General features: G+C 49.5%; 3 protein-coding genes across 3 annotated transcripts; 2 read left to right on the top strand and 1 right to left on the bottom strand.

The window, feature by feature from the left end:
* Positions 1 to 1,133: 1,133 nt before the first annotated feature.
* LOC135818553 (GTPase IMAP family member 4-like) lies at positions 1,134 to 4,817 on the top strand. Its single transcript, XM_065331952.1, has one exon. The coding sequence runs from the start codon at positions 1,794 to 1,796 to the stop codon at positions 2,973 to 2,975; it is 1,182 nt and encodes a 393-aa protein (XP_065188024.1). The 5' UTR covers positions 1,134 to 1,793; the 3' UTR covers positions 2,976 to 4,817.
* An 835-nt stretch (positions 4,818 to 5,652) lies between these two features.
* Positions 5,653 to 7,542, top strand: LOC135818554 (uncharacterized). The gene has a single exon (XM_065331953.1). It carries the CDS (start codon positions 5,724 to 5,726, stop codon positions 6,915 to 6,917), a length of 1,194 nt encoding a protein of 397 aa, XP_065188025.1. The 5' UTR covers positions 5,653 to 5,723; the 3' UTR covers positions 6,918 to 7,542.
* Positions 7,543 to 8,650: 1,108 nt separating this feature from the next.
* LOC135818556 (very-long-chain (3R)-3-hydroxyacyl-CoA dehydratase 2-like) lies at positions 8,651 to 25,169 on the bottom strand. The gene is made up of 2 exons (XM_065331954.1): positions 24,736 to 25,169; positions 8,651 to 9,574 (listed from the first exon to the last, which is right to left on the bottom strand). The coding sequence occupies exons 1-2, from the start codon at positions 24,979 to 24,981 to the stop codon at positions 9,152 to 9,154; spliced, it is 669 nt and encodes a 222-aa protein (XP_065188026.1). The 5' UTR covers positions 24,982 to 25,169; the 3' UTR covers positions 8,651 to 9,151.
* Between the last annotated feature and the right edge of the window lie 1,579 nt (positions 25,170 to 26,748).

Genomic DNA, 26,748 nt, shown 5'->3' on the forward strand with positions numbered 1-26,748 from the left:
ACTTCTAAATATCGGTAGTGCAGTGTGGACCTTGCCGCTTGCCATCGTGACACTGACAGTCATTCATCATTGTGGCCGATCCTGGTTCTAGGACCAGGGAGCCCTACACATATGGGCAAGAGTACGGTATCTCCCAGGGATCCGGGAGCATTCTCTTGATGTTGATACCGGGCTCGGGTGTAGGGCTCCCTGCCCTTGGTCCCAGTGGCACATAATAGACAGTCACCATGGTCACGGAGTCAGCGACAACAGCGTAGTACAGTCACTGTCTAGACCCAAATGTTTCGACAGCTTCTGTCCATCTGTCGGTTGACATGAGCACAGGCGCGCTAGGCTACAGGCTAGCCTGCAGAAGTCAGTTGACAGCCTGACACACAGTGACAGGTCTGCTCGAGAGTACTGTAGTGTAGATCTACCACCAAGAGGAAAAAGCCCCCACCAGGCCCAGGCCCAGGAAGCTTACATATTCTTGGTGCCACCACGTGTACGAGTGTCGCATGAAGAATTGTAGGGCTGTCGGCAGGGCTATTTCACTCATTGATCTCCTACGCTGTATCAAAGAGGTACTATACTAGCAAGAGTGCATAAACTGTATATTATGGACTCTTGCTACTGTACTAGTATACCATGGTATACCGGTAAACTAATACCGTAAAGTACCGCCACAGCGCCCCACCATCTCGTCCTTTCGGGGGACGTGGCCGCCTGGAGCTTGTGGAGGTGGATTCCTGTCTGTAGGCCATACGACACAGACCTTGTACAAACATTGCACATTGTGCAGTCAATCCGTACCCAGTTTACCTTCGAGCTCCACATAAAAGCATACCAATAGCAATATCTGGCGGTACTTAAATCTTTACGGTACTGCTACTGTACTATTAACTAGTGTGTCATTGTAGTCTATGATGAATTGATGATGGCAGTATTCATGGTAGACCTACACTAGGCTACAGTATTCGCCCATTTCCTGAAACCTCACAAAGCTCAGCGGTGAGGAGTTGGAGAACACTCATCCACCTCCAACACTACTACATGTACCGGTAACTAGTACTTCAGCTGACACAGTGACAGCAGAGCCTAATACAGTATACAGTAGAGAGGTTTGTTTACTGGTACAATACCCCATGACATTGTAATACCATGAATACCGTTAACACTAGGTCGATGGGAGCATGCGTGTACCTCGTGAGCGATGTACAACAGTGACAACGTACGTTGTCACAGTGAGTCACAGTGTCTGTTGACTGTGTTGTCGCATGCATGCAGGAGACACAACTAGCTGGACGGCCTTGCCAACGTCTCCTCGATCCCCTGCTCGTCCCACCGAGTTTTCCGGGTCACCATCCCATTCCATCCCTCACCTTTTCCGGGATTCCTGTGCGCTATCAGCGCCAAGTCACCTGCTGGTGTCGATCGCTGGGTTGAAATCGTGCCGAGACGCTACTTTCCACTGGTTCCAATCACGTCAGAACAAATCCGAAATAGCTTTGCGTTGAGCTCGCCGGCGACATGGCGCAGATTAGCGCAGACTTCCTTACCGAGCAGTACCTGTACGTGACACGAAGTGTACTTCCATTCTGCGAGCGCGCTTCGGATGTACATGTAGTCACACGGCACTACCACAATGTTGAAATAAATGAAAGGATAGCGACCAGAAATTCAACAATCTCTCCTCCTCCATGCGCTCTCAGCCGACACTTTGCTACCCTCGGTAGCTCGGTACCGTTCACAATTTTATTGATAACGACCAGAAGCAAAGCAAAGCAAAGCAACCTTGCTACTTTGGTGGTGCTATGGCGTCTGCAGAGAACGACGATGTCGTTCTGGAAGAGGAGTGTGAAGATCCCTCTTCAGAAGAAACTCCTGACCGGGTCGTCGTCCTGTTTGGTCGCACTGGCGTTGGGAAGTCAACAGTGGCAAGCGTCCTGGCTGGACGGCCCGGTTGCTATGCAGAGTCGTCAGGAATAGCAAGTCAAACTAAGGGCATTAAGTCGAGACTATTTCGAGTTCGACTGCGAGGAGAAACCTATGTGTTGAAAATTATAGACACAATGGGCCTAGGTGACACTGGACTGGAGAACAACGATGTGGACGTCGTCAGGCAGCTGGTACACCTTGTCAGAGAGTGTTCCGGTGGCATCCACCAGGTCATGTTCGTCACAGAAGGACGGTTTACAGAAGTCCAGCACCAATGCTTCAAGCTACTTCAGCGTGTGCTCTTCACTGAAGACGTTCTCGGCTACACGTGTGTTGTGCGTACGTTCTGCGACAAGTTCGAGGAAGCAGAGGAGGAGGCAAGGGTACGTACCAGCCTTTGCGAGCAATCGGATCTCATGGAAAAGATCAAACACTTTATTCTCGTGAACTGTCCTCCTACGGAAAGAGAGAAGACTCGCGAACTGTACAGGGAAGACCGACGCCTCTCCCGTTGCAAGTTACTAGAGCACTTGATCGACAATTGCAAAGAGGTATTCAAACCAGGCCATCTCCAAGAAGCCAGCGAACGGATAGAGAAGTATGATGAAGAAGGCTGGAGACTGCAAATGCAACGCAAAGAATTGGAAAAACAATATGAAGAGCTAAAAGAATCCACAGCTAAGCGCGAAGAGGAGGTAAATGCGTTGCATCTTAAACATAAGCATGCCATTGCTAGCATTATGGATCAACTTAAGACCGTACACGAGGAGTCAGATGCAGAACGCAGATCACTGGAAAAGAGACTGGAGGAGGCTAAAGACGAGCAACACAACAGACAGGGCCGCGCCAGGGAAGCAGCTCAAGAGCATTCTCTGACTATCCAGGAAATGAAATCCAAGTGCGAGCAATTGCGTGTGGAAGTCGAAGAGGTCGGAAGAAAATCTAAAGTTGAGTTCGAGTCACGCTTGAAGGAGGCCATACGTGCTGACGAAGACAGTTACCGTCAAGCCATTCGCTCCATGAGTTGGCTGAGGAGACTTTGGTACGCCACAAAGTGAATCACAGATCGGAAGCGTTTGTATCATCAGCCGGCTATTCTTTCCTTTGTATTTTTGCGCTGTTTTGTGTATGTGTGTGTGTGTGTGTGTGTGTGTGTGTGTGTGTGTCTGTGTCTGTGTCTATGTGTGTGTGTGTGTCTGTGTCTGTGGGGGGGGGGGGGATGGCGCAGGGCGTATTCCGCTCAACCAGTACCGCGATCGGCTCAGCGTGACACTTCTGTGCTCTGCGATGTCTGCCAGCGTGCTTTCGCCCACCAGAAATACAAGAATCGCCACAAGTGCCTGGCCGAGAGGAGGAAACCGGTATCTGATCAGTCCGGCAGCCGACTATGTAATGCGTGCGAGAGATGGTTTTTGAGTGCTGGCGGGCGGGCTAGCTTCGCATAAGTGTCTCTCCAACTCGGCTGCTGAAGTGGCCTCGGCATCGGTCTCGGCTGTGGCATCGGCAGACTCGGTCCGGAAACAGCGGGTTGCCCTGCCCTGCTGCAGAGCGCATTGTCTCGGCTGCGGTCGCTGCTGCAAGTCATCCCGTGGTTTCGACCTGCATAGCTGTGCTAAGTAATAGTTCCTGTCCAAGAAGTAGAGCGGCGTTTCTGGATCCAATGCTGAACTCAGTGCTGTCGACCCCTGCACAGGGGACACGTGACCGTTTGATGGCAGTGTTACCAAGGACCAAGGCGTGTGTGTTCGGTCCATCGTGGGTATCGGCCGTCGTCAACTGTGGGATGATCGGATCTCAACGGCCACATTAGCGGCTACATTCGGTGTTGACCCTGACATCACCAGCATCATCCGTCGCGACCGACTTCGTTGGCTGGGTCATGTCAGCAGGATGGACGACTCACACGCACCGAAGCAATTGCTGTTCGGCGAGCTGCCTGCCCCCCCCCCCCCCCCCCCCGTCCTCTTCACGGCCCGAAGAAGAGGTGGCGAGATGTGGTGTCGACTGACCTGGCAGACCTCGGCGTGACCAACTGGCTTGAGAGTTGCCAAGATCGTCCCGGCTGGAGACGAGTTGCGAGTAGCACTCCACCGCCACGGCCCGCTCCTGATCCTGTTCTCTGTGGACGCCCGTTTCGTCGACCAGGAGACCTGAAACGACATGCCAAGTTCTGCGCTCGTGTTCTCACTTGAACTTTCCAACATTCACTATCATTGTGTACGCAATGGGCAAGGGCAAGGTCAAGGTGTGTGTGTGTGTGTTTGTGTGTGTGTGTGTGTGTGTGTGTGTGTGTGTGTGTGTGTGTGTGTGTGTGTGTGTGTATGTGATGTGTGTGCGTGTGTGTGTGTGTGTGTATGTGTGTGGTATGTTTTTTTACCAGCTAAATGTATTGTCTTTCATTAGAATCATTACTGTTGCATCCGTAGCTTGGCTAGTCCCTCGAGTTTCCGTGATAGTAATGATAATAATAATAAGAGAAGGCAAGGCGTAGGGCTCCTTTCTTGTTTCTACCAGTACCACCCACCCATTCCAACTGACCGTGATACTGGTACAGTACATGTATACGATCCCTGTATACATGTACAGAATGGACTCTGCCTTTTCACGCGATTGCCGCCAGGCAAGCTCTGGGCGTCTCGCCAAGTGTCATTGTTTGTTTTACATGCGTGCAGTAACTACTTCACTCGCCCTTGGTAGTTCACACTATTGAAACACTCTTAGATCTTCTCATTTTCATTTCTTTCTTCTTCTCTCCCTTTTTCACACCTCGCCTTTATACTTCGCACTATCTTCTGGACGTACTTACACGTTTGCTTCCTCGCATAGCTTCTATAATTGAGGCGACTTTTCCTGATGAGTGTCTCATGAAAATCGAGTTGGAAAACTTTCATGAACATGTACATGACACAGTTGTTGTTGTAGAAGTTTATGTAACGTCGTACCACAAACCGGCGGTTTCGCCTCCTTTGATACACATGTGAACGACCGAGGGAATGAGAGAGAGAGGGGGGGGGGGGGCAGAAATACGGAGAGAGGAAGGGTAGAAAATAAATAAGTGAGTCAACCTCAGGGCTACACTAAAGCAAAAAACGGACTGGGAGAGTGTTTCAATATGACGGACAGTAGCCTGCACTCAGACGCTTCACTCCTTCAGACGGTGAACGGCGGCAGTGCATAGCGGTCTTGACAGGTGGGCAAGAATCAATGCACTCCTCCCGACACCGACAAGCGGATTTTCGTAGAACAGTAACTGATGATGACTATGCACGTGTGTCCGTAGAACAGTAACTGATGATGACTATCAGCTCATCAGTCATGAGAAAGCTGAAGTTAGTAAACCGATTGTGTTGCAATGAGTCACGCGGCAGTGACCTGTTGGATTACCAGACTAGATGGAAGGTGTTAGTTAAAAGAAAGGCGAAGTATTTAGCCTATTTTAGGTACTCAGTACGACAGCAGTGTTAGCTGAGGTCACCTGTCCATGTGGCCACAGACCCTTCACTAGGAGACAGTCTGGATTGTCACGAAGCTGACCGCACACCAGGAACTGAGACAGCGGTTCGACATAGAACACCTTCATTCGCTCTTGCTGCTGCTGCTGCTGCTGCAAGAGCGGACGATGCTTGTGAAAGTTGTGCGACATCGTGCCCGGGTCCTGAAGTTCATTCGGCATTTCGTCGCCTACTACTAGTATCACAATACTCGTACACTCGTGCATCTCACGCACTTCATGTACTTATATCAAACACAGCAGGGAAAACGACAACTAGTTCAGTCATTCCAACCTGACCCCTGTTTAGGCAGAAATGGCGTCCATTCAGGACTTGGATACTCCCTTAGTGGAAGAAGACAAGTTTCCGCCTGAAGGCACCACACCCGACAGAGTGATAGTCCTTTTTGGTGGCACTGGTGTTGGCAAATCCACCGTTGGCAATGTGCTTGCTGGACGACCAAACCTCTTTGCCGAGTCATCTGACACGAAGAGTGAAACGAAAGGCATCAACTCCAAACTGGTGTATGTCCGACACCGGGGAGAACAACGGTATGTGCTGAAAATCATCGACTCAATGGGTCTAGGCGACACCGAATCTGGCGACCATGACATTTCTACTTTGTATCAGCTCGCCAGACTTGTGACAGGATGTAAAGGCGGCATTCACCAGATCCTCTTCATCACAGAAAGCCGGTTCACGGATGTCCAGAGAGAATGCTTCGAGCTAATGCAACGAGTGATCTTCACTGAAGACGTTCTCCGTTTCACCTGTGTTGTTCGCACGTTCTCCGAGCATTTTGAGGAATCAAGCCAGGAGGTCAAAGTGCGTGACGACCTTCGCGAGCAATCAGACATGATGAAGAAGATCAACCGCTTTATTCTCGTTAACTGCCCGCCGACTACTCGGGAGAAGACTCGCGAACTGCACGAGGAAGACCGACGTCTTTCACGTGTCAAGCTGCTGGACCACATCATTCTGGGGTGCAAAGAGATATTCAACCCGGGTGACCTCAAAGACGCCAATGCGAGGGTCGGCGCATATGTACAAAGTGAGAGTAAACTGCAACGCGAGGTTGACGAAGCCAAACAGGAAATCGAGAAACTCAAGAAAGAGATCGCTGAAAAGCAACAATCAGCTGACTGCAGCATAGCCGCATTGACGACGGAGATGTCTGATCTCCGTGCAGATCTTGCCAGCAAGATGGATATGCGCAGCGAGGAGCGCGAAGAGGCATCTGCTCAGCTAGCAGCGGCTCTCGTAGAATCACAGCAGCTTCAAATATTCGTGAACGAGGAACAGGCGCGTTCCGAGGAAGAAATAAAGAGGTTACAAGCTGAGGCGGACCAAGCGACCGAAAAAATGATTCAGGAGATGAAAGCAGTTGAAGATGAAATGGCGGAGAAAATCCAACGAGAAGTAGCTGATTCCCGCCAGAAGTTCGAGAAAGCGTATCGCAGCATGGGATTGTGGAAGAGGCTGCTTGGCCGTTTGCCAAGGGTCGACTGATCATAACAGGCGCTGCTCAGGATATGGCGTGTGTCCTGGACCTGGTCTTCCAGGCTAGCTACAAGTACAAGTGCTGCGGGCGGTGGCCAACAATAAGCATTCATTTGTAGCTCCACTGTAATAATAGCTGTACTTGTCTTTGTTCGGTATGTATGTCACAGCCAGTGCACGACGTCCCAATACTGTACGTTGAAATATTGGTTGGACAGCGTTGCTCATCATCTCTCCTCTTCTACACAACACCATCGTTCTGGTCTCTCTCCCCCCCCCCCAGGCCCTTTGATCACCACTTTGACCAGTCTGCAAAATCACCTCTTTTACAGCTAGCTTTCTGATGTTTTGTGCTACAGTGTACTCAGAATTTATAATAGCTGTATGGAGACATGACGATTATAATAATTATAGTTTATGCTATCTGTTCTGCATCCACGTCACCACCACCATTGCGCTCTGCGGCCGACCAGGAACATTCCCCTCGAATACTAGTAGTGGACGCAGAATTTTCAAGCCTCGGACCGACCGAGTGCTGCTGCTTACGTTCTTGTTATGCTATCTGTTATCAGAGTCAATGTAAACTGTCAGGAAAAATGAAAAGTGAAAATATCTATCATCATAGATTATAAGATATGAATGCTGTAATGCGATTGCAGCACAGCCAAGGTACACTGTACATGTACAAGGCTATAGTTCGTTGCAACCCAGAGTCTCATTCCCATTACAATGCAATCATCAGGGAACATCGAGGAAGGCCACGCCAGTATAGGCAAGGAGAACATGTGGAGATATTACTAGTGGTTTTGTGGTGTGGTGCTATGCTGTGGGTGTTGAGTTGGTAGTACGTATGGAGGAGGAGAGATTGTTGCATTATTGAAGAGCCAAATGGTACCGTTCACAACTTTATTGTATTTCATGGTATTTCTTTTTTTCCACATCCATAGACTTCAACTTGCCCGTAAAAGAGGCTGTCACCCCATAAAAATAAAACAACAAAATTATGCTTACCGTAGTGACGCGCATAATTATAAGCACATGTGCCTGTAACCGGACAGAAGTGCACCCTCACAAATAAGCGCATGGGCTTATACGTGAACCTAAATGCAATTCCATCCCGCGACACACAGAGACCACAAAACACCATGTTCACATAGTTCAATGTGCATTGCGGTATTGCACTATGTGCATAATTATGCTAGGTACCGGTACGCTAGCACCTATGTGTGAGACAAAACGACCCGCAAAATTAGCAAATAACGCAAAAACTCACTCATAAGCGCATGTGCCTTTATGTGCGTCACTACGCTACGGTATAGAAAAGAAAAGGGACCAAGGAACTACAAGTAAGTTATACTAGTCTATTGTCCACTAACACCACCAGTTACTAAACAATCAGCACATGAGATAACATTGCACGACACTGACCGACGGTACTGACGTTCTACAACTAACCGGCTAGCAGCTCTATTATATGCGGGAGCCATATCGTAGAGATCCTCAGCTGTAGACACCAGTTCTTTACGCAATTTCTCTACGTTTCATGTGAAGCAGACCCTCCGTCTCTTGCAACAACAGTCCATCGCCCCCAAAGACTATGGGAGCGCCTGCACAATCTCACCACAGCAGAAGAGTATCATGTCACCTGCCGCTCAATAGGCCCCACGCTGGCCAAAAACGGCAGTTTTACAATCCGTGAGGTTATTGACTTGAAGGAAATACTCAGTCTCTTCATCGTGCAATGGTCGGGACACTCAGTTCAGTGTGACTCAACATAGGACACTTTGGCGGAAGAATTTTAAAACAAAATTTTCTGACCTAAAATTGTACAAGTACATAGGAGGAGAAAAGGTCACTACAAGTTTGACAGCACTGCTAAATATTTTAAAAACAAAAATAAACTCAGTCATCATTAATATCTGTTCCATGGACGACAATGTGAGGCTAAATGCCTTAGGTAGTGTCGAAATATATTAAGAAACTCAGTGGATGGAAGATAGGAGCAGGAGCAGGAGAGGGAGAGAGAGAGAGAGAGAGAGAGAGAGAGAGAGAGAGAGAGAGAGAGAGAGAGAGAGAGAGAGAGAGAGAGAGAGAGAGAGAGAGAGGGAGAGAGAGAGAGTGAAAGAGACAGACAGATACGCTAGCGAAAACGCACACAGTATCAAAAGCAGTCCATACTGAGGGAGGAGTAGGAGTTGGCGGTCGACAATCCGTTAGCAGTATCCGTGACAGCTGCATATGACTTAGGCCGTCTTTGGCTTGCCAATGTACTTGGCTCTTTGCTTGATCATGTGCAGATAGAGGTGGGGGAACACAGGCAGGTACAGCGCGGCAAACAGCACCAAGAAACAGAAAAAGTCAAACGAGACATTGAGGCTGTTTGGCAGCGGGAACGAGAACTGGGCGGTGTTCTTGACGACGGTCATGGCGCGGTACACGCACACCAGCTCACCGAAGACGCCGAGGGGGTACAGCGCGTAGAAGAACGTGTAGCGACACCACAGCAGCGCGTACGGCGTCCATTGCAGCAGCGAGGACACGTAGAACGCGTAGCGGATGATCTCGGTGATGGACCAGCACGTGATCATCATGACGGGACCGTACGTAGCCGAAACACCGCTCGTGTAGTGCAGGACTGGCCAGAGAACAACTATGCGAGAGAAGACCTGGGCACAAGAACCGCAACAGCGACGACGACGAAGACAACAACAACAGCAGCAGCAGCAGTAACAACAACAACAACAACAGCAACAGCAGCAACAGCAGCAACAACAACAACAACAACAACAACAGCAACAACAACAACAACAGCAACAGCAACAACAACGGCAACAACAACGGCAACAACAACGGCAACAACAACGGCAACAACAACGGCAACAACAACAACAACAACAACAAGAGCAACAAGAGCAACAACAACAACAACAACAACAACAACAACAACAACAACAACAACAACAACAGCAACAACAGCAACAGCAACGGCAACAACAACGGCAACGGCAACAACAACAACAAGAGCAACAACAACAGCAACAACAACAGCAACAACAACAGCAACAACAACAACAACAACAACAACAACAACAGCAGCAACAAAAACAACAACAGCAACAACACTTATTATTAGGCCATCATTTTTTATATCTATGTTTCGCGTCAGTTCAACTTCCAGAATCATATGCGAGAGGTGGAAAAAAATAAAAAGTTGCAAAATAATAAAAAGGCCCATCAGAGGTGTATGCACTGTACATAGCACAATAGCTCGTGCATGGTGTACATTCGAGAGAAAAATCGTACATCGAAGCACAACATCTGGGTTATCAGCATGAGTAAATATTCACTTTGGACAGAGGAGGCAACCGTTGGTGCCCATGCTTCGCTGGATTATTGTACTGAGACTTCAGCAGCGGTGCAAAGAGCTCCGGAACAACGCATCCTCTCAGCTTGAGGCGATCAATGCGGTCTGGTGTAAGCTCATAGAATATTGCTCCCAGATGCCGAACAAACGATTTACCAACGCTGGCCTAGAGGCCATTTATGAATCCCATCTTCGCCGTATCGCAACCAGTCCACACTGATGATTCGCACGATCGTACACTCACTGTGCATGTTCGATTTTTTTTAATTTTTTTTCCGAAAAAAGTCAAAACGTATGCGTGCGGACGACGCGAAACATAGCTATAAAAAATGATGGCCTTACGGTATATTTGCAAGGCCGTCACAGCCGGGGCGGCTGGGGCGGCTGAGGCTGCCCCACTTTTTCGACCGTTTTTTTTTTTTTTGGAGCACATTACAACAAAGCACAATGATCGCAGCTTAGCGCAAACGTGACAAATCCTTGTCCCCTATCGTGGTTTGTTGCAGAAAAAAGTCTTTCATTGCAGTTACACTGAAATGGCACCAAATGCCTGGAAATGCTTGCAATTGGCTTCAATTTTTGAATTTTTTTCCCGGGGGAGGGTAATGTTTGTCCCCGATCGTAGCGTCTTCTTCGTTTGCTGCAGAATCAAAAAAGACTTTCATAGTAGTTACCGTACACTGAAATGGCACCAAATACCCGGAAATGCTTGCAATTGGCTTCAATTTTTGAATTTTTTTCCCGCGGGAGGACCCCCGGACCCCCATTCCATGCCGCACCGACTTTGGAGGTATTCGACTTGAAGAGTAATGGTACGAAAGGCCTACTTGAAACTATAATTATGACTCCGAGTACAGAAAACACTCAGCCCACATTACGTATTCACTTACCTAGGCTGTTCATTAGCTATCCACTGTTTGCTTTTCCACCCTACAGTCTCCCATTATAATGGAACTCCCTTCAATTATTTAGGAAATCCTCAAATCAGGTCCTACTATAGTTTGTTCCAATTCACCCCTCTCTTTCCTACTATAGTTTGTTGCAATTCACCCCTCTCTTTCCTACTATAGTTTGTTGCAATTCACCCCTCTCTTTCCTACTATAGTTTGTTGCAATTCACCCCTCTCTTTCCTACTATAGTTTGTTGCAATTCACCCCTCTCTTTCCTACTATAGTCTGTTGCAATTCACCCCTCTCTTTCCTACTATAGTTTGTTGCAATTCACCCCTCTCTTTCCTACTATAGTCTGTTGCAATTCACCCCTCTCTTTCCTACTATAGTTTGTTGCAATTCACCCCTCTCTTTTCTACTATAGTTTGTTGCAATTCACCCCTCCTCTCTTTCCTACTATAGTTTGTTGCAATCCACCCCTCTCTTTCCTACTATAGTTTGTTGCAATTCACCCCTCTCTTTCCTACTATAGTTTGTTGCAATTCACCCCTCTCTTTCCTACTATAGTTTGTTGCAATTCACCCCTCTCTTTCCTACTATAGTTTGTTGCAATTCACCCCCCCCCCCCCCCCTCTCTTTCCTACTATAGTTTGTTGCAATTCACCCCCCCCCCCCCCTCTCTTTCCTACTATAGTTTGTTGCAATTCACCCCCCCCCCCCCCCCCTCCTCTCTTTCACTGTGAAGAGCAGTCTTCACAGTTAGTTTTGACATCCAGTTTTTTTATGGCTTCCGGCACAGTTGGTCGTAGCAGCTCCGTTTGGGAGCACTTCGAGAAAGTTGATGGAGGCAAACAAGTTCAATCCAAACTCTGCGAGACGAAGCTCAAGTCCAATGGCTCGATTACAAGCTCAATGCGGGAACTTCTTACCCGACGGCATGTTTCCTGCTCGACAGCTGTAGCTGCCACGGATGCGAAGGTGTCGCAGGCGAAAAGCGCAGCGAAATAAGCAAGCTTGCTGGTGCCACATCAGTGTCGTCCGCTGGACCCAGTCAGCTGAATGCCTCACTGGTTTTGTTGGTGTGGTGCAGAAAAGGTCATCGGAATACATCCACTCTGCTATTTAGCATGTTAGCACGGCACTGCTCTTCTTACGGTGCAAACACCTGATGGGGTAAACCTTACGCTAGTAAGGATAAAGACTACACGACATCAACATTACAGTGATGGGAGGACCACACTAACAATTCGCCCGCCATTCTACCGAGAGATCTGCAGGATGCTTGTGGACAATAAGACCATGCTTCTGAACGCATTTCCTGCCATAATAACATCCACTCTGCTATTTAGCATGTTAGCACGGCACTGCTCTTCTTCGCCATTCTACCGAGAGATCTGCAGGATGCTTGTGGACAATAAGACCATGCTTCTGAACGCATTTCCTGCCATAATAACATCCACTCTGCTATTTAGCATGTTAGCACGGCACTGCTCTTCTTCGCCATTCTACCGAGAGATCTGCAGGATGCTTGTGGACAATAAGACCATGCTTCTGAACGCATTTCCTGCCATAATAACATCCACTCTGCTATTTAGCATGTTAGCACGGCACTGCTCTTCTTCGCCATTCTACCGAGAGATCTGCAGGATGCTTGTGGACAATAAGACCATGCTTCTGAACGCATTTCCTGCCATAATAACATCCACTCTGCTATTTAGCATGTTAGCACGGCACTGCTCTTCTTCGCCATTCTACCGAGAGATCTGCAGGATGCTTGTGGACAATAAGACCATGCTTCTGAACGCATTTCCTGCCATAATAACATCCACTCTGCTATTTAGCATGTTAGCACGGCACTGCTCTTCTTCGCCATTCTACCGAGAGATCTGCAGGATGCTTGTGGACAATAAGACCATGCTTCTGAACGCATTTCCTGCCATAATCACATCCACTCTGCTATTTAGCATGTTAGCACGGCACTGCTCTTCTTCGCCATTCTACCGAGAGATCTGCAGGATGCTTATGGACAATAAGACCATGCTTCTGAACGCATTTCCTGCCATAATCACATCCACTCCGCTATTTAGCATGTTAGCACGGCACTGCTCTTCTTCGCCATTCTACCGAGAGATCTGCAGGATGCTTGTGGACAATAAAACCATGCTTCTGAACGCATTTCCTGCCACAATCACCTTATTCCTCCACACAACCACAATTGTCGCCTAACTTCCACTCTGAATTCTCATTGAATATAGCACCGGCTCTTTGCTTTCTTTGCTCAGTATCGAGATGGCGAAGCCCAGTAAGCTTACCCCGAAGAAAACTCAGCGTGTTGCGTGAGTAGGCGACCGTTTGAAAGGCTTAGCGACACCATTAAAAGCAAGCGCTCGTCCTCCAACTCGGGGTTACTCCACACGTTCAGTACGAGTTTGACGGCAAGGTAGGGCTGTGGCCGTTCACAGTGCAGCGCAAAGTGCAGCAATCGAACACACGCACCGGAACTGTGGCTGGCGAAACGGACGTGATCGAGAGTGTGATCGTGAATGCTGCGGAGTATCGCAAAGCGCTGCTCAAGAAGGACGGCGTTTTTTGATGCAAAGTGAACGAAGATGTGGTGGTTCAAGCGAGGTTCAGGGCAACCTGAGGCGGGGGCGACCTTGTACTACCAGCACGATGGAGCAAGAGCCCACACCGTGAAAGTCAACCAACAACACTGGGCTCGACACGGAGCGAAAGCCGGCTTCAAGATCGCGGTGGTGACACAGCTACCACCGTCCCCGGACCTAAATTGCAACGATCTTGCCTTCTTCGCTTCTTTGCAGTCCGACACAGACCTCGTCACAAAGAAAATGTGAAGGACCTAACCAGCGCCGTCGAGCTTTGCTGGAACAAGTATCCAATGGAGCAGGGCATCCTGACAGTGACAGTACAACACTGCAAAGTGAGGAGCGTGACAGCGAAAGCGAGAGCTAACTTCGGAGGTGAGTTCCAATGTCCTCGGAACAGTTCCACTTGAGATGTGTTTTTGGACTGCTTCTTCTGTACAGCAGTAATGTTGCTCCACTTGAATTTGTTCAAAGCTGTCACTCGAATGAAGAACAATATCATGTTTTTATTGTGTGAAGATAAGCGATAATTTCGGTTGCGCGGAGGAAATATGAACCACGGCGTTCCAAGGAGGAAGAGCGTCTTCGTTGCCAGACCGAGAATATTCCATTGACAGATGATAGGTTCTCAGCTGAACACAAGAAGTCCTTCCTGGGCCAGGATCTCTACATGGGAATGCTTCGATCACACCGAGAATATTCCATTGACAGATGATAGGTTCTCAGCTGAACACAAGAAGTCCTTCCTGGGCCAGGATCCCTACATGGGAATGCTCCGATCACACCTGCATGCTATGCACATTACTGATAAGCTGATTATGGACTCTGACCAGTACACTCTGTTTCAGGAAGCGGAAGCAGCAGCAGCCATAGCCACAGCCACAGTTACAGCAGCGGCAGCAGCCACAGCAGCGAGCACAGATAACCCATTTGACACAGGCACTTTCCCTACTCACATCCTTCCCAAGTTGTGCAAAATACCTCGTGGAAGGTTTCGCAGCCGTGTCCAGGGACGCGATCTGTTACGGAGTCCAAACGAAATCAAAGAATTGACGCGCATGGAGACGTACGAGCCAGCAGAGCAACATCATTCCAAGATCATTGGATATATTCATGCCGGAGAGATGGATGCCTACGAAAAGTTCTCCTGAAGTACGAAATTTCGTACACGAAGATGATTGTACTGTTTGCTGCTGACCGCCAGCCTAGAGATGGACCTGTCTCCCAAGTACATAAAAGCGTTTGGCGGAGAGACGCACATAGCTGAGAGCCGGGACGGTGATTTGGTGCCGTCACTTTCAGTTCTGCCCGACGTCACCGCTCACGGAGGTCTGACAAACCCCGAGTGGATTTAGAACATTGCGCGATGAAATTTGTCACAGAGAAGAGAGGGGGAAAGGAGACACCCTCCGACATCATCAGCGTGCTCCGTCTTCCTCTCTCATGCCCTTCCGGGGCCCACGTGACCCCTGTGGTAGTGGCTCTACAGGACAGGGCAGGTGTGTGTGTGTGTGTGCGCGCACGCGTGCGTGCGCATATACATGTGTGTGCGTACGTGCACGCACGAGCGGGCGTGTGTGGGGGGGGGGGGGGGGGTCTGCTTCCTCAGCGTTGAGCAAAAAATACCGTATGTTCTCAACCGATTTTTTAAGGGCATGTTCGATTGTGCCAATCCATGGGCCCCGGATCAGGATTCGTCAAATTCGTACATGTTTGATTGTATGAATCCGGATCCCGGTCCCACGGATTCGGATCCAGTCAACCCACCTCACAGAGCCGGATTCTTTTGCATTGTATCTACTCAAAACTCCAAATATGCGCACACTAGCTCAAGAATGGACTCGGATGGAGAGCATGGATTAATTTATAAAAAATAAAAAAGGACCAAGGAACTACAAGTTACGCTATAATGTCCACTAACACCACCAGTTACTTCCCCTCCTTATGTTATTTCTATAACTTAGAACCTTCCAAGTAAGTTGGAAGGCTGTTGGAGTGTGCATCCAAGATGTGCTAGAGCTGTTGGCCAGTTAGTTGTAGAACGTCAGTACCGTCAGCCAGTGTCGTGCAATGTTATCGCATGAGCTGATTGTTTAGTAACTGGTGGTGTTAGTGGACATTATAGCGTAATTTGTAGTTCTTTGGTCCTTTTTATTTTTTTATACACTAGCTCAAGAGTTCACCATAATGCGCACAGATACCACGGAATAGTACGGGATGATCTGCAGCAACGCGGTTGCTAAGGTCATGAAACGGATTATCAGTTGTGTACGTTCGATTGTATCTGTCCAATCGAAGTGATCTGGTCGGCGAGGATCAGGATCCAGTTTCCACAATCGAATGCAGCCTAAATCTCTCCCTCTTTTTTTTTTTAATAGGGATTCCCCACTTAGAATTGACCGCAGTGATAAGAGTGAATAGCAACTAAATAGAGCGGTTGTCAGTTGACAAACCCCCTTTTATTTACAATGCAGTTGCGCGATGTCCACCACTTTCTGAACGAGTGATATACACACTGAATGTATACCAAGAAAGCGCACTTCTCCTTGTCTGTTGTACATGCGAATTCATACACTCAGTTTCATACGGCTATTAGAGAGGTTCTGCAGAATGAAAATTCGAACGAACTTCCGTGACAGGCCTTGCGAAATGTGTACGAATTTTCGCACAAACTTTGTGTTCAGCGCATTTTCGTAGTTTGCACGCGCCAAGTGCACGTACACCATGACCCGATCTCACGAAACTTCCTACGAAAGTTCATTTCGTGTTCCCTGCAAGTTTCGCGTCCAAAGTTGCGAAAGTTCGTGCGAAGTTTCCCACTTGGTGACGTAGAGCAAAAGTTCGTATCGTAATTCCGCACATATAAGCCCACGGGCCTATGCGGATATAAGCCCATGGGCTAATAAACAGACACAAATGCAATTCACGTGTCAAGTAGAATTTAAATGGACTCTTCCTACCATGGTACAGCAGGTCAGTGCCCACTGCACTGACCTGCTGTACCATGGTAGGAAGAGTCCATTTTGTCCCCTTGTTAATTGTTCTGACGATGGGTGATTCACGGCTGTTTTTTTCGCGAAATTTGGACATTTAACAAGATGGCAGCCGGAAGTCTCGATTGGGCTGGATCGGCAAGAAAATTTGAATTTTCAAATTCTCAGCAGGCGATTTCGCTGTGTTTTTCGCTCGATTTAGAAAGCTACCAGGCCAGGTTTACCCGGAAAACAGGTATTCCGTGTTCCTCTTGAAACTAGCTTTCCGCTGGTACCTCACATGTCCAACTTCCTCGCAGGAACAGTTTGTTCCGCGTTGCACAAGTCAAGCCTTCTTTCTCGTTCGTTGCTTGATTCATCGTTGACATGCCTGCCTCAAGAAGCCCTTTCAGAAGTTTTCCCAGTCTAGCTTTCAGTTTTCCCAGGTAGAGGACTATCTTCTGGCTATCTTCACCAAGTTGTATCACATCCCGTGCACAAACTTCAGCTCCCGTCCGTGCGATGCTGAGCTACCTTTTCATGCGATTTAGGGGACAGATGGCATGGCGCTGGAGTCGCTGTTGAGTCCAGGAGGCCGAGGCCTGGTGGAAACTGCCCAGTAGACATGTGGGGTATTGCTGAGAAAGGCAGCAAGCACACAGATAGCCCCAAAATTGTGATGTAGATCCAATTGTGCGTTTGTTCGAGTGCATATCAGCAAATTTGAAAGTTGCACCCGTGATCCAGACGAGGAGAAGCTGAAAATCAGTGCGTGCGTCAATACCCAGACTACCAGGGATAGCTTGGAGAGGTTCGAAAAGGTCAGGATGCTGGTTGACCATGGCAGGAGTTCCTTTTACCTTCCTTCTCCCTCAAATTGTCTGGATATTGAGTATCTCGCTCGAGCGCTTTCAAATAATAAATCCTGGTTTGACTTGCGAAATCGTGGAACCACACGGAGAGTGACATGAGTTTTGTCATAGCCCGAGAGTGAGGGCTTGTAACTTTTAACTTACTGCTGATAGCTACTGTGCGTAGAACGTGGACACACTGTGTCTTCCGGACCGTAGTTGGAACAGTTATTGTACAATATAATATACGGTGTGTGCCGGCGAGGTCACCTACCCAGTGAGACTGTAAAATGATAGGTTTTGCTGCTGTCAATGGATGAAGCGCACGACTGTGCATTTGCAGTAGAAAGTGCAATACCTGTAGTTATGAATTCGCTTTATAGTAGTAGTAGTAGTACGCTAGGTGTGGATGTGCGTGATTGCACCTGCTTGACCATTGACTGGCTATGCTTTTAATCAAGTACATGTTGCGGTCCAGACGCCGGGTCTAGGCTTGCCCCGTTCTAATACCCTTTCACACTTTGCGTATCTTATGATGACAGCCGCTTCTAGATCACGCAGACCTGTGCGTGTATGTGTGTGCGTGTGCGTGTCCGATCGCCGTTCCGCGCAGCGGACAAAGTGGCAGTTCAGCTGCATGTTTAGCAAGTACTATCGCTACTGCCGCTGCTTGCTGTTTTCTACGATGTGTTATATCATGGCATGCTGCTGCTTTTAGCGAGAGGTTCTTTCGGTGCTCTTCTTCCAAACAGGAACATATTCTCTGCTCTGACGAGATCAGTTGGTTATGTGTGTGTTGGGTTAGGACTGGGTGAAGTTGCGTTATGCCAGCCGTGACTATACTTGTCACAAAACGTTCCGAGGGTTAGAGACGACACAGCCATGGGCGAGACTAACCGGAACGCTGTCCGAGCGAGTTATCACAAGTGGTGCTGTGACCAGGATGGCTGGCAAGAACGAGGCAACAAAGTTCACCATTCCTAGAAGAGGTGCGAAGATCTCGGCCAGGCGCTTGTAGACGGTGCAAGCGCAGTCTAAGTATATTGAAGATGTTCAATGTATCCTGCCTCACTACTGGTTGTGTTGTTGTGGGTGCGGGAACTGGCCTCCACCAGGGAATAAAGAGGTTTGTTCTCTGTTGTGCTCGATTGGCATGGCGCAGTGATGACTGAGCTGCCTTTTGTGATGAGAATTGCATGCTGCATGATGGGCATACAGTTCGTAAGGAGGGGTATGGATGTGTCGTATCTCTCTAGTCTGTTTGGTCTAGTCCTCAGGCTGGGATGCCAGCCGGAGTGATTAGGGTGAACTATTGGCGGCCTTGTGCGCGAGGAATCATGGCATGATGTTGAGAGGCATGCATGATGCGGGTTGCACTGGTCGGCTAGTCTAAATGTGTGATGAACGGGAATCCGGATGGCGCACGAGGCTACGCGAGATGTCGCGAGTCAGGCGTGGGATCGGGAAACCTGATGCGACGGTGGTCGCTTGGCATGTTCACACGGCGGTTAGGGTTACAGTGGTTGAGTACGCTGTGCCCACGTGCAATTGGGGTGTGCACTCGTAGGCGCGCGCGTGCCGTGATCGGACGGCAGCGGCGTGGCTGAGTATATCAGGCGAGCTGAGGCGAAGAGGACTGAGTTCTTCGCGGATCAGTCGTCCTGCTAGCACTATTTGTCTACTTTGCTCGTTCTTTTGCTGTGTTGACGATGGCTCAGCAACAGCAACAACAAGGCAGAGGTGTGAATGCGCCTGCTGCAAATGTTCATCAACCGTTAGTAGCTGGTGGTGCTGCTGCGGTGGGTGGCCCTGGTGCAGTGATGGCTGCAGCAGGGGGAGCGGTAGCTGGTGCTGGAGGAGCGCCAGTTGCTCCAGCGTTCGGGAGGCCTGCGGTGATGCCCGAGGCCTACGATGGTTCCGGAGACTGGGTGGAGTATATCCAGTACTTCGATCAGTGCGCGCAGGTGAACGGGTGGAATGACCCACAGAAAGCGCAGTACTTAGCGGTACGCCTCAGAGGTGGGGCGCAACGCTTTTTGGCTACTATACCGGCTGCAAGACGGGCCGTATGGCAGCATGTGAGTGCGGACCTTGAGCGAAGGTTCGCACCACCTGCTAATGAGCGGCAGTTTAAGGCTCAATTCCGCACGAGGAGGCGTAAATCCGGTGAGGATTTAGCGCATCTGGCGGATGATCTGCGTCGGCTGGTGGTGCGGGCGTACCCCAACATGCCGGGTGGGTTACAGGATGAGCTGGTGAGGGACCAGTTCATCGAGGCGGTATCTCCTGTGGCTTTGAGAGTGAGGCTGCAGGAGAATCCTCCGGCGACGGTGCAGGCGGCATTAGAGATGGCGCTGCACCTGGAAAAGGTTTGGCGAAGTGTTGACTTGCCAAGCGAAGCTCCACAGAGGCTGGTGGGCCCCTACGGAGAGAGCCAGCAAACACAGTTGGTGACGGCCGCTGTGGATGTTGCTGAGGCTCCAGCGAGAGGACAGACGGACGTCCTCGAGCGTACTTTGAGCAGCCTGGTGAGGACGCTCGACCAACTACTGGAGAGGCGTGATGCTCCAAGTGGTCAAGGAGGGCGAGGCCGAGGAAGAACTCGGGATCAGGAGCCCGCTCGACGAGTGAAGATGTTCACTTGTTGGAACTGTGGTGAACCGGGCCACAGGGCAGCCCAATGTCCTCGTGAAGCGCAGACGGGGCGCGGAGGATACGATGGCTCGAGGAGAGGGCCTTTGGGAAACGGCCAGTGACTGGGGCGATGGCCCACGTGCCTGGTCAGACCATTTCTTTGGGTCGAGAGTGTAATCCGACAGCACCTGATGAGCGTGCTGTCGAACAATCCATTCCTATGGTCGGATGCGACTCTGGAACGGGGATGTTGACCACGGGGACAATCGATGGGTTGTCAGTGGAGATGCTGGTAGATACTGGAGCGGCTGTAAGCTTAGTATCTGCGGATCTAGCCAGGAAGCTGGGCTACGATCCGGATCGACTCACGGCGGATGCGCCTGGGTTGAAGTTTTGTGGGGCAGATGGTAAGCCTTTGGTGGTGAACGGAAAAGTGGTTGTTCACCTTGGCGTTCAAGGATGTGTTTGTTCGCCGGAAATGCGGGTAGTCGATGGGCTACGATTTCCATGTGTGCTGGGACGTGATGTGCTGTCCAGCATTCCCTGTAACATAACCTCTGCGAATGGCAAGCTATGTTTCAAGGTCGAAGAAAGGCGAGGGGGTGGTGCAGATGAGGCTCCGCTCCGCTTGCAGGAGAAGATTGTTCTCCCACCACACCACGAGATGACCGTGGCGGCTGTGGTGGACACTCTTGCATTCGATGGGATGCCAGAGTTGGGGCTCACGGAACCAGATTGTGGGACTGCGAGCGACCCTGGTCTCTTGGTGGCAAAGTGTGTTGTGCGGCCACAAGAGAATCGTGTTCCCGTGCGATTGATGAATTGCACGGTGGAACAAATCACTCTGCCCAAGAGAGCCCAGATTGGCAAGCTGTGTGCAGTTGCAACTGTGGTGGACGGTAGTGAAGAGTTGGACGAGGCGAATGACTGGTGTAGCTACGGGGCTAACCAGGATTTGTGGTCTGTACTGCGAGTGGGGAACCCCGATGGTGGTCCCGGCGCAGGGAAGCGCTCTCCAGGCGGGAAGAGGCTGCTTGAAACCGGTGGTGGTGATGACGATGGTCGGTCACACCATTGTGCGATGAGGGATGATGAGGCAGTACACGAGGCCGACGTTGACCAGCGTGGTCGTGGTACGATGCCTGATGGCTGTTGCTCTCAGGAGGGTAACTGGGAGGCATGCTCCCCACCTGATACAGGCAACAGCGAGCAGCCTGTGGTTGAGGCCGAGCAGTTGGCTAGGCTCAGAACCTTGGTCGAGCAGTACAGATGTGTATTCGCTATGAACATGTCCGAGCTGGGTCGGACAGACGTGTTGAAACACGAGATTAGGACTAGCTGTGATGGTCCAGTTTATGAGCCCGCAAGGAGATTGCCTTGGAGCTCGCGAGAAACATGTCGGAAGTTGGTTGACGACATGCTTGAACAGGGTGTGATCGAAGAATCGGTCAGTCCATGGTCTTCACCAGTTGTGTTGGTGCGGAAGAAGGACGGATCGACGAGGTTCTGTGTTGATTATCGGAGAGTCAATGCAATAACCGTGAAAGATCCATACCCACTCCCGCGTATTGATGATACGTTGGACGCGTTGGGCGGTGCGATGTACTTCTCGACGCTTGATCTGTGCTCTGGGTATCATCAGATGCCAATGGACGAGGCAGACAAGGCCAAGACGGCATTTTCCACGCCTGATGGGCACTATGAGTTCCACGTGATGCCATTTGGTGTGTGCAATGGCCCGAGCTCATTTCAACGGCTGATGAGTGCCGTTTTGCGAGGTTTGCAGTGGCAGATGTGCCTGGTATACCTCGATGATATTATCGTGTTCTCAAAGACGTTTGACGAACACTTGGAACGACTGGAGGCTGGTCTTCGGTTGAAACCCTCGAAATGTCATCTGTTGAGGACAGAAGTCAATTTCTTGGGTCATGTTGTCACGAAGGATGGTGTGCGCACCGATCCGGACAAGATTGAGACCGTGTCAGAGTGGCGGTGCCCAAAGAACGTAGCAGAGGTGCGTTCTTTTATGGGTTTCTGTGGCTACTATCGACGGTTTGTGAAGGATTTTGCATCCATTTCTCGGCCGCTGGTGAAGCTGACGAGGCAAAACCAGAGGTTTTCATGGGATGGCGAGTGTGAGATCGCATTCCAATTGCTGAAACAGAAGATGTCTTCAGCACCCACGTTGGCGTATCCGAGGTTTGAGACCGATGCGCCCCCATTTGTAGTCGATGTGGACGCAAGTGGCCATGGTTTGGGAGCTGTGTTGTCCCAGACCGACGCAGATGGTCGGGAGCGACCTATTGCGTATGCAAGCAGAGGGTTGAACTCTGCCGAGAGGAATTATGGCTCGACGAAGAGTGAACTCCTCGGACTAGTGTGGGCATTTAGGCATTTCAGATGCTATTTGCTGGGTCGAAGGTTTGTCGTGCGCACAGACCATCAAGCACTAAAATACCTGAACCGTTTCAAAGAACCAAGTGCGATCGTGGCGCGGTGGCTTGAGTTTCTGAGTGATTTCGATTACGAGGTGCGTTATCGGAAAGGTAAAGTCCATGCCAATGCTGATGGCTTGTCTCGACAAGTGCAGGATCAGAGGTGTGGCACCACAGTCCCTGATGAGGTGATCGCTGTGGTATCAGACGAAAGGAGCTCAGTGGAGAATGCTGAGTCGGTCCAGAGTGACCTTCCTACGCCCTTTGTGCGGCGACGAAACTGGACATCAGCTGATTGGGCTGATGTTCAGCAACGTGATCATGAATTGACACGGCTGAGTGAGTGGCTCAGCTCCGGGTCATCTTCGCCTGACTTGACTGGTGTGAGTCCGGCTCTGAGGCATTATTTCCGAGGACGAAAATGCCTTGTGGTGCGAGAGGACGTGATATGTCGCGTTTTGCACAGTGAGAACGCAGGAGAGGGCACAAAGTTTCAAATTTTGGTGCCAGTTGCGTTGCGCGGTCAGGTGCTGAGTGAGTACCATGATCATCTAGGTCACTTAGGCGTGACTAGAACGTATCACCAGATTCGTTGTGAGTGAGGTGAAGGAACCTGAAGATGCTGAGTCTGTCGAAACGCCCCCGGCTGATGTGTATGTGCCGGACCCTACAGACTTGTTGTATTGGGATTCTGATGAGGATGCCCAGCATGAGACGTATGGCGGCGTGGACGGTGTTGGCGGCCAACCAGTTGTGCAGATCCCGCTACCAGTCAACCAACCACCGCCACAACCAGCCCAGATTGCGGTTCAGACTCGAGCTGGGAGGACCGTCCGGCCACCGCAGTATTTTGGAATGCAAACCCAGTTGAGAAGACGACGGTAAGCCGAATGTTGTCGCCACGAGGACGTGGCAGTCTTTTCGAAGGCGCGGGGAGATGTCATAGCCCGAGAGTGAGGGCTTGTAACTTTTAACTTACTGCTGATAGCTACTGTGCGTAGAACGTGGACACACTGTGTCTTCCGGACCGTAGTTGGAACAGTTATTGTACAATATAATATACGGTGTGTGCCGGCGAGGTCACCTACCCAGTGAGACTGTAAAATGATAGGTTTTGCTGCTGTCAATGGATGAAGCGCACGACTGTGCATTTGCAGTAGAAAGTGCAATACCTGTAGTTATGAATTCGCTTTATAGTAGTAGTAGTAGTACGCTAGGTGTGGATGTGCGTGATTGCACCTGCTTGACCATTGACTGGCTATGCTTTTAATCAAGTACATGTTGCGGTCCAGACGCCGGGTCTAGGCTTGCCCCGTTCTAATACCCTTTCACACTTTGCGTATCTTATGATGACAGCCGCTTCTAGATCACGCAGACCTGTGCGTGTATGTGTGTGCGTGTGCGTGTCCGATCGCCGTTCCGCGCAGCGGACAAAGTGGCAGTTCAGCTGCATGTTTAGCAAGTACTATCGCTACTGCCGCTGCTTGCTGTTTTCTACGATGTGTTATATCATGGCATGCTGCTGCTTTTAGCGAGAGGTTCTTTCGGTGCTCTTCTTCCAAACAGGAACATATTCTCTGCTCTGACGAGATCAGTTGGTTATGTGTGTGTTGGGTTAGGACTGGGTGAAGTTGCGTTATGCCAGCCGTGACTATACTTGTCACAAAACGTTCCGAGGGTTAGAGACGACACAGCCATGGGCGAGACTAACCGGAACGCTGTCCGAGCGAGTTATCACAGTTTCATCCCAAAACGCAAGCTCCCATCGTATTCATGAGGTTTGTACCGTGTTACGTAAATCGCACTAAACGACGCCATATTGTTAAATGTCCGTGCGCGAACAGCCGTGGACTGGCCTGAAACGTCATAATTTTTTGACATCACAAAGAATTAATTTTTTCATTCAGTGCAAGCGCCGAGTGTGAATAGCAACTGAACAGAGCGGTTGTCAGTTGACAACCCCCCCCCCCCCCCTTTTCTTTGAATGTACATGTACCGGTATACGGGTGTAGGAGTTAATTTGTCTTACAGCATTACTCGCATTACAACTAAACACATCTATTATAGAGTCTACCTGAGCAAAGGTGACCACTGCGGAGGAAGGAACGATTCCAATGGCGGCGTGGACGATTTCTAGGATAGCCGCAGTCTGGAACACCTGCAGAGGCAAAGCCACCGCCTCGTATACACCAGCATAGTCACCATCGGTCTTGACTAGGTGCTGGACCATTTGAACGAGCACGATCAGCCACCCATTGCTCAGGATTCCGTTGTAGAGCAACAAATAGGCTCTGGAGAGTGAACTAATTTCCTTCGCCATGTCTGCTTCCGACAGTGCGCCACTTCTACGAGGCTTGCAAGACGAGCAACAAGCAGATCAAGAGACGTAAACTCGATCCCTAGATCTTTGACTAAGTGGCGACTTTACTGGTATTTTGAAAGCCTGAACATACCGCGGTACGAGTACCGGTATGCTAGCAAAATAGTGAACATATCCTTCGAGAGGAACATTCTTTTTTTTTGTTCAAGCCAGGGCTAGAGAGCTAGAGTAGTATTTTATGCGCGAAAGGCTAAAGGGACAAGCCCAACTATTTTTGCGGATTTTCTGTCATAAAAAATAAACGTCACAGGCTGCTCTTCGTAGGTGTCCGCGTCCCAGCGGTCCGGGCAAGCGACCGCACCTCAGTGGGACACTTAGCCGTGGCTTTTGTACTGCAATCTGTGGGAGAGCCTTTCCAGGGGTAGTACACACCTGGCCTGGGTACCAGGTATGGACGAATCCCTGGTACATGGTGTTGATCCTTTTTTGTTCCTTTCCTTTTTATTTGTTTTTGCTGAGAAAGAAACGTTGCTGTTTCTGTTCCCGCCAGCGCCTTTGCTCTAGTAAAACATTGCTGGCTGATAAATGGTCATTGCTCGTGATGCCAAAGGTGAAGGGAATCTGGGTTTCTTGCCATTTGCAACTCCCTGTCTCTGAAAATGTAGCTTGTAGCTCCGAGTATGTTAGTTTTTCGACGTGCCAGACCTATTGGTATGAGCTGCAGAGATGAGGAGCAACGAAGGCGTTGGATTAATGCGTTGGATTGATGCCAATAATGGTGTTTATGGCCGGACAACGCCAGCGGTTTTCACTTGTCAGGAGGACAGTCAAGTTGGAGCAGGCAGATGACGGATTATTAATTTTGGCGCATTTTTTTGCAGAGTGGGTGGCTTGCCGAAGAGAATCATCTCAGTACCTCATGGTTACTAGTATCTGACAAATGCCTCTTATTGCTAGTCTGCATTAGAGCATAGCAGAATTGGTCATGTCACAAGTACTAGTAGTGTCAAGACTTGATGTGCTACGATTGTACTCAGATCATGTGGCAACTTCACAGTAATTCGTCCTGCCACTTTACGCTCTCCCGGAATTCCCTGCAGAAGTCACGTGCCTGTGCAGGGGACAACGTGTTTGCATTGCTTACTGATGCAAGCGGATGGAGTGCAGAGCAGATAAGAAGACATAATCTGGCTATTCATATAGCTTCGGCTGCTATTAATTGGCTGGACTCCTGGAAACGTGGGCAAGAATCTAAACCAGTCCACGGAAACGATGTGACGCCACACAGGAAGCTAAATGGCAAACCAATCAAGTTCTTTGGTAATGAAACCTTTCACCAACGTTGTCCGGTTTCATGCCTAGTGTCACTCACACAAGACCAATGGATGCCACATGTACCTAAAAGATACGCTGTTGATCAACCACAACTCCAATACCACTGAGCAGCGTCTTCTATACAGATCCAATTAGATATTGAAGTATATGAGTCGAAGTTGCTGGTATAGTCTCTCCTAATGACCGCGTATTTGGCATAATTTTCTCTATACTGCACTCTAGAGCTACTTACCTTTTCCGACATTGAACTCAGGCAGTGACCACTCGCCCACAGAATGAGCCAATTGACACAGACACCAAGTACCATGTGCATTCGTCGCAAGAGAGACACGCAAGTTTGCAAGTGCAGTGGATGTACACCCACTGATTTTCTCTTATGCCAACGATATCAGACATGACCTGAGTGAAACATATCAAGACTAGCACAGCATT

The sequence above is a fragment of the Sycon ciliatum genome, chromosome 5 (assembly GCF_964019385.1).
Source record: "Sycon ciliatum chromosome 5, ocSycCili1.1, whole genome shotgun sequence".
In the NCBI taxonomy this organism is placed as follows: domain Eukaryota; kingdom Metazoa; phylum Porifera; class Calcarea; order Leucosolenida; family Sycettidae; genus Sycon; species Sycon ciliatum.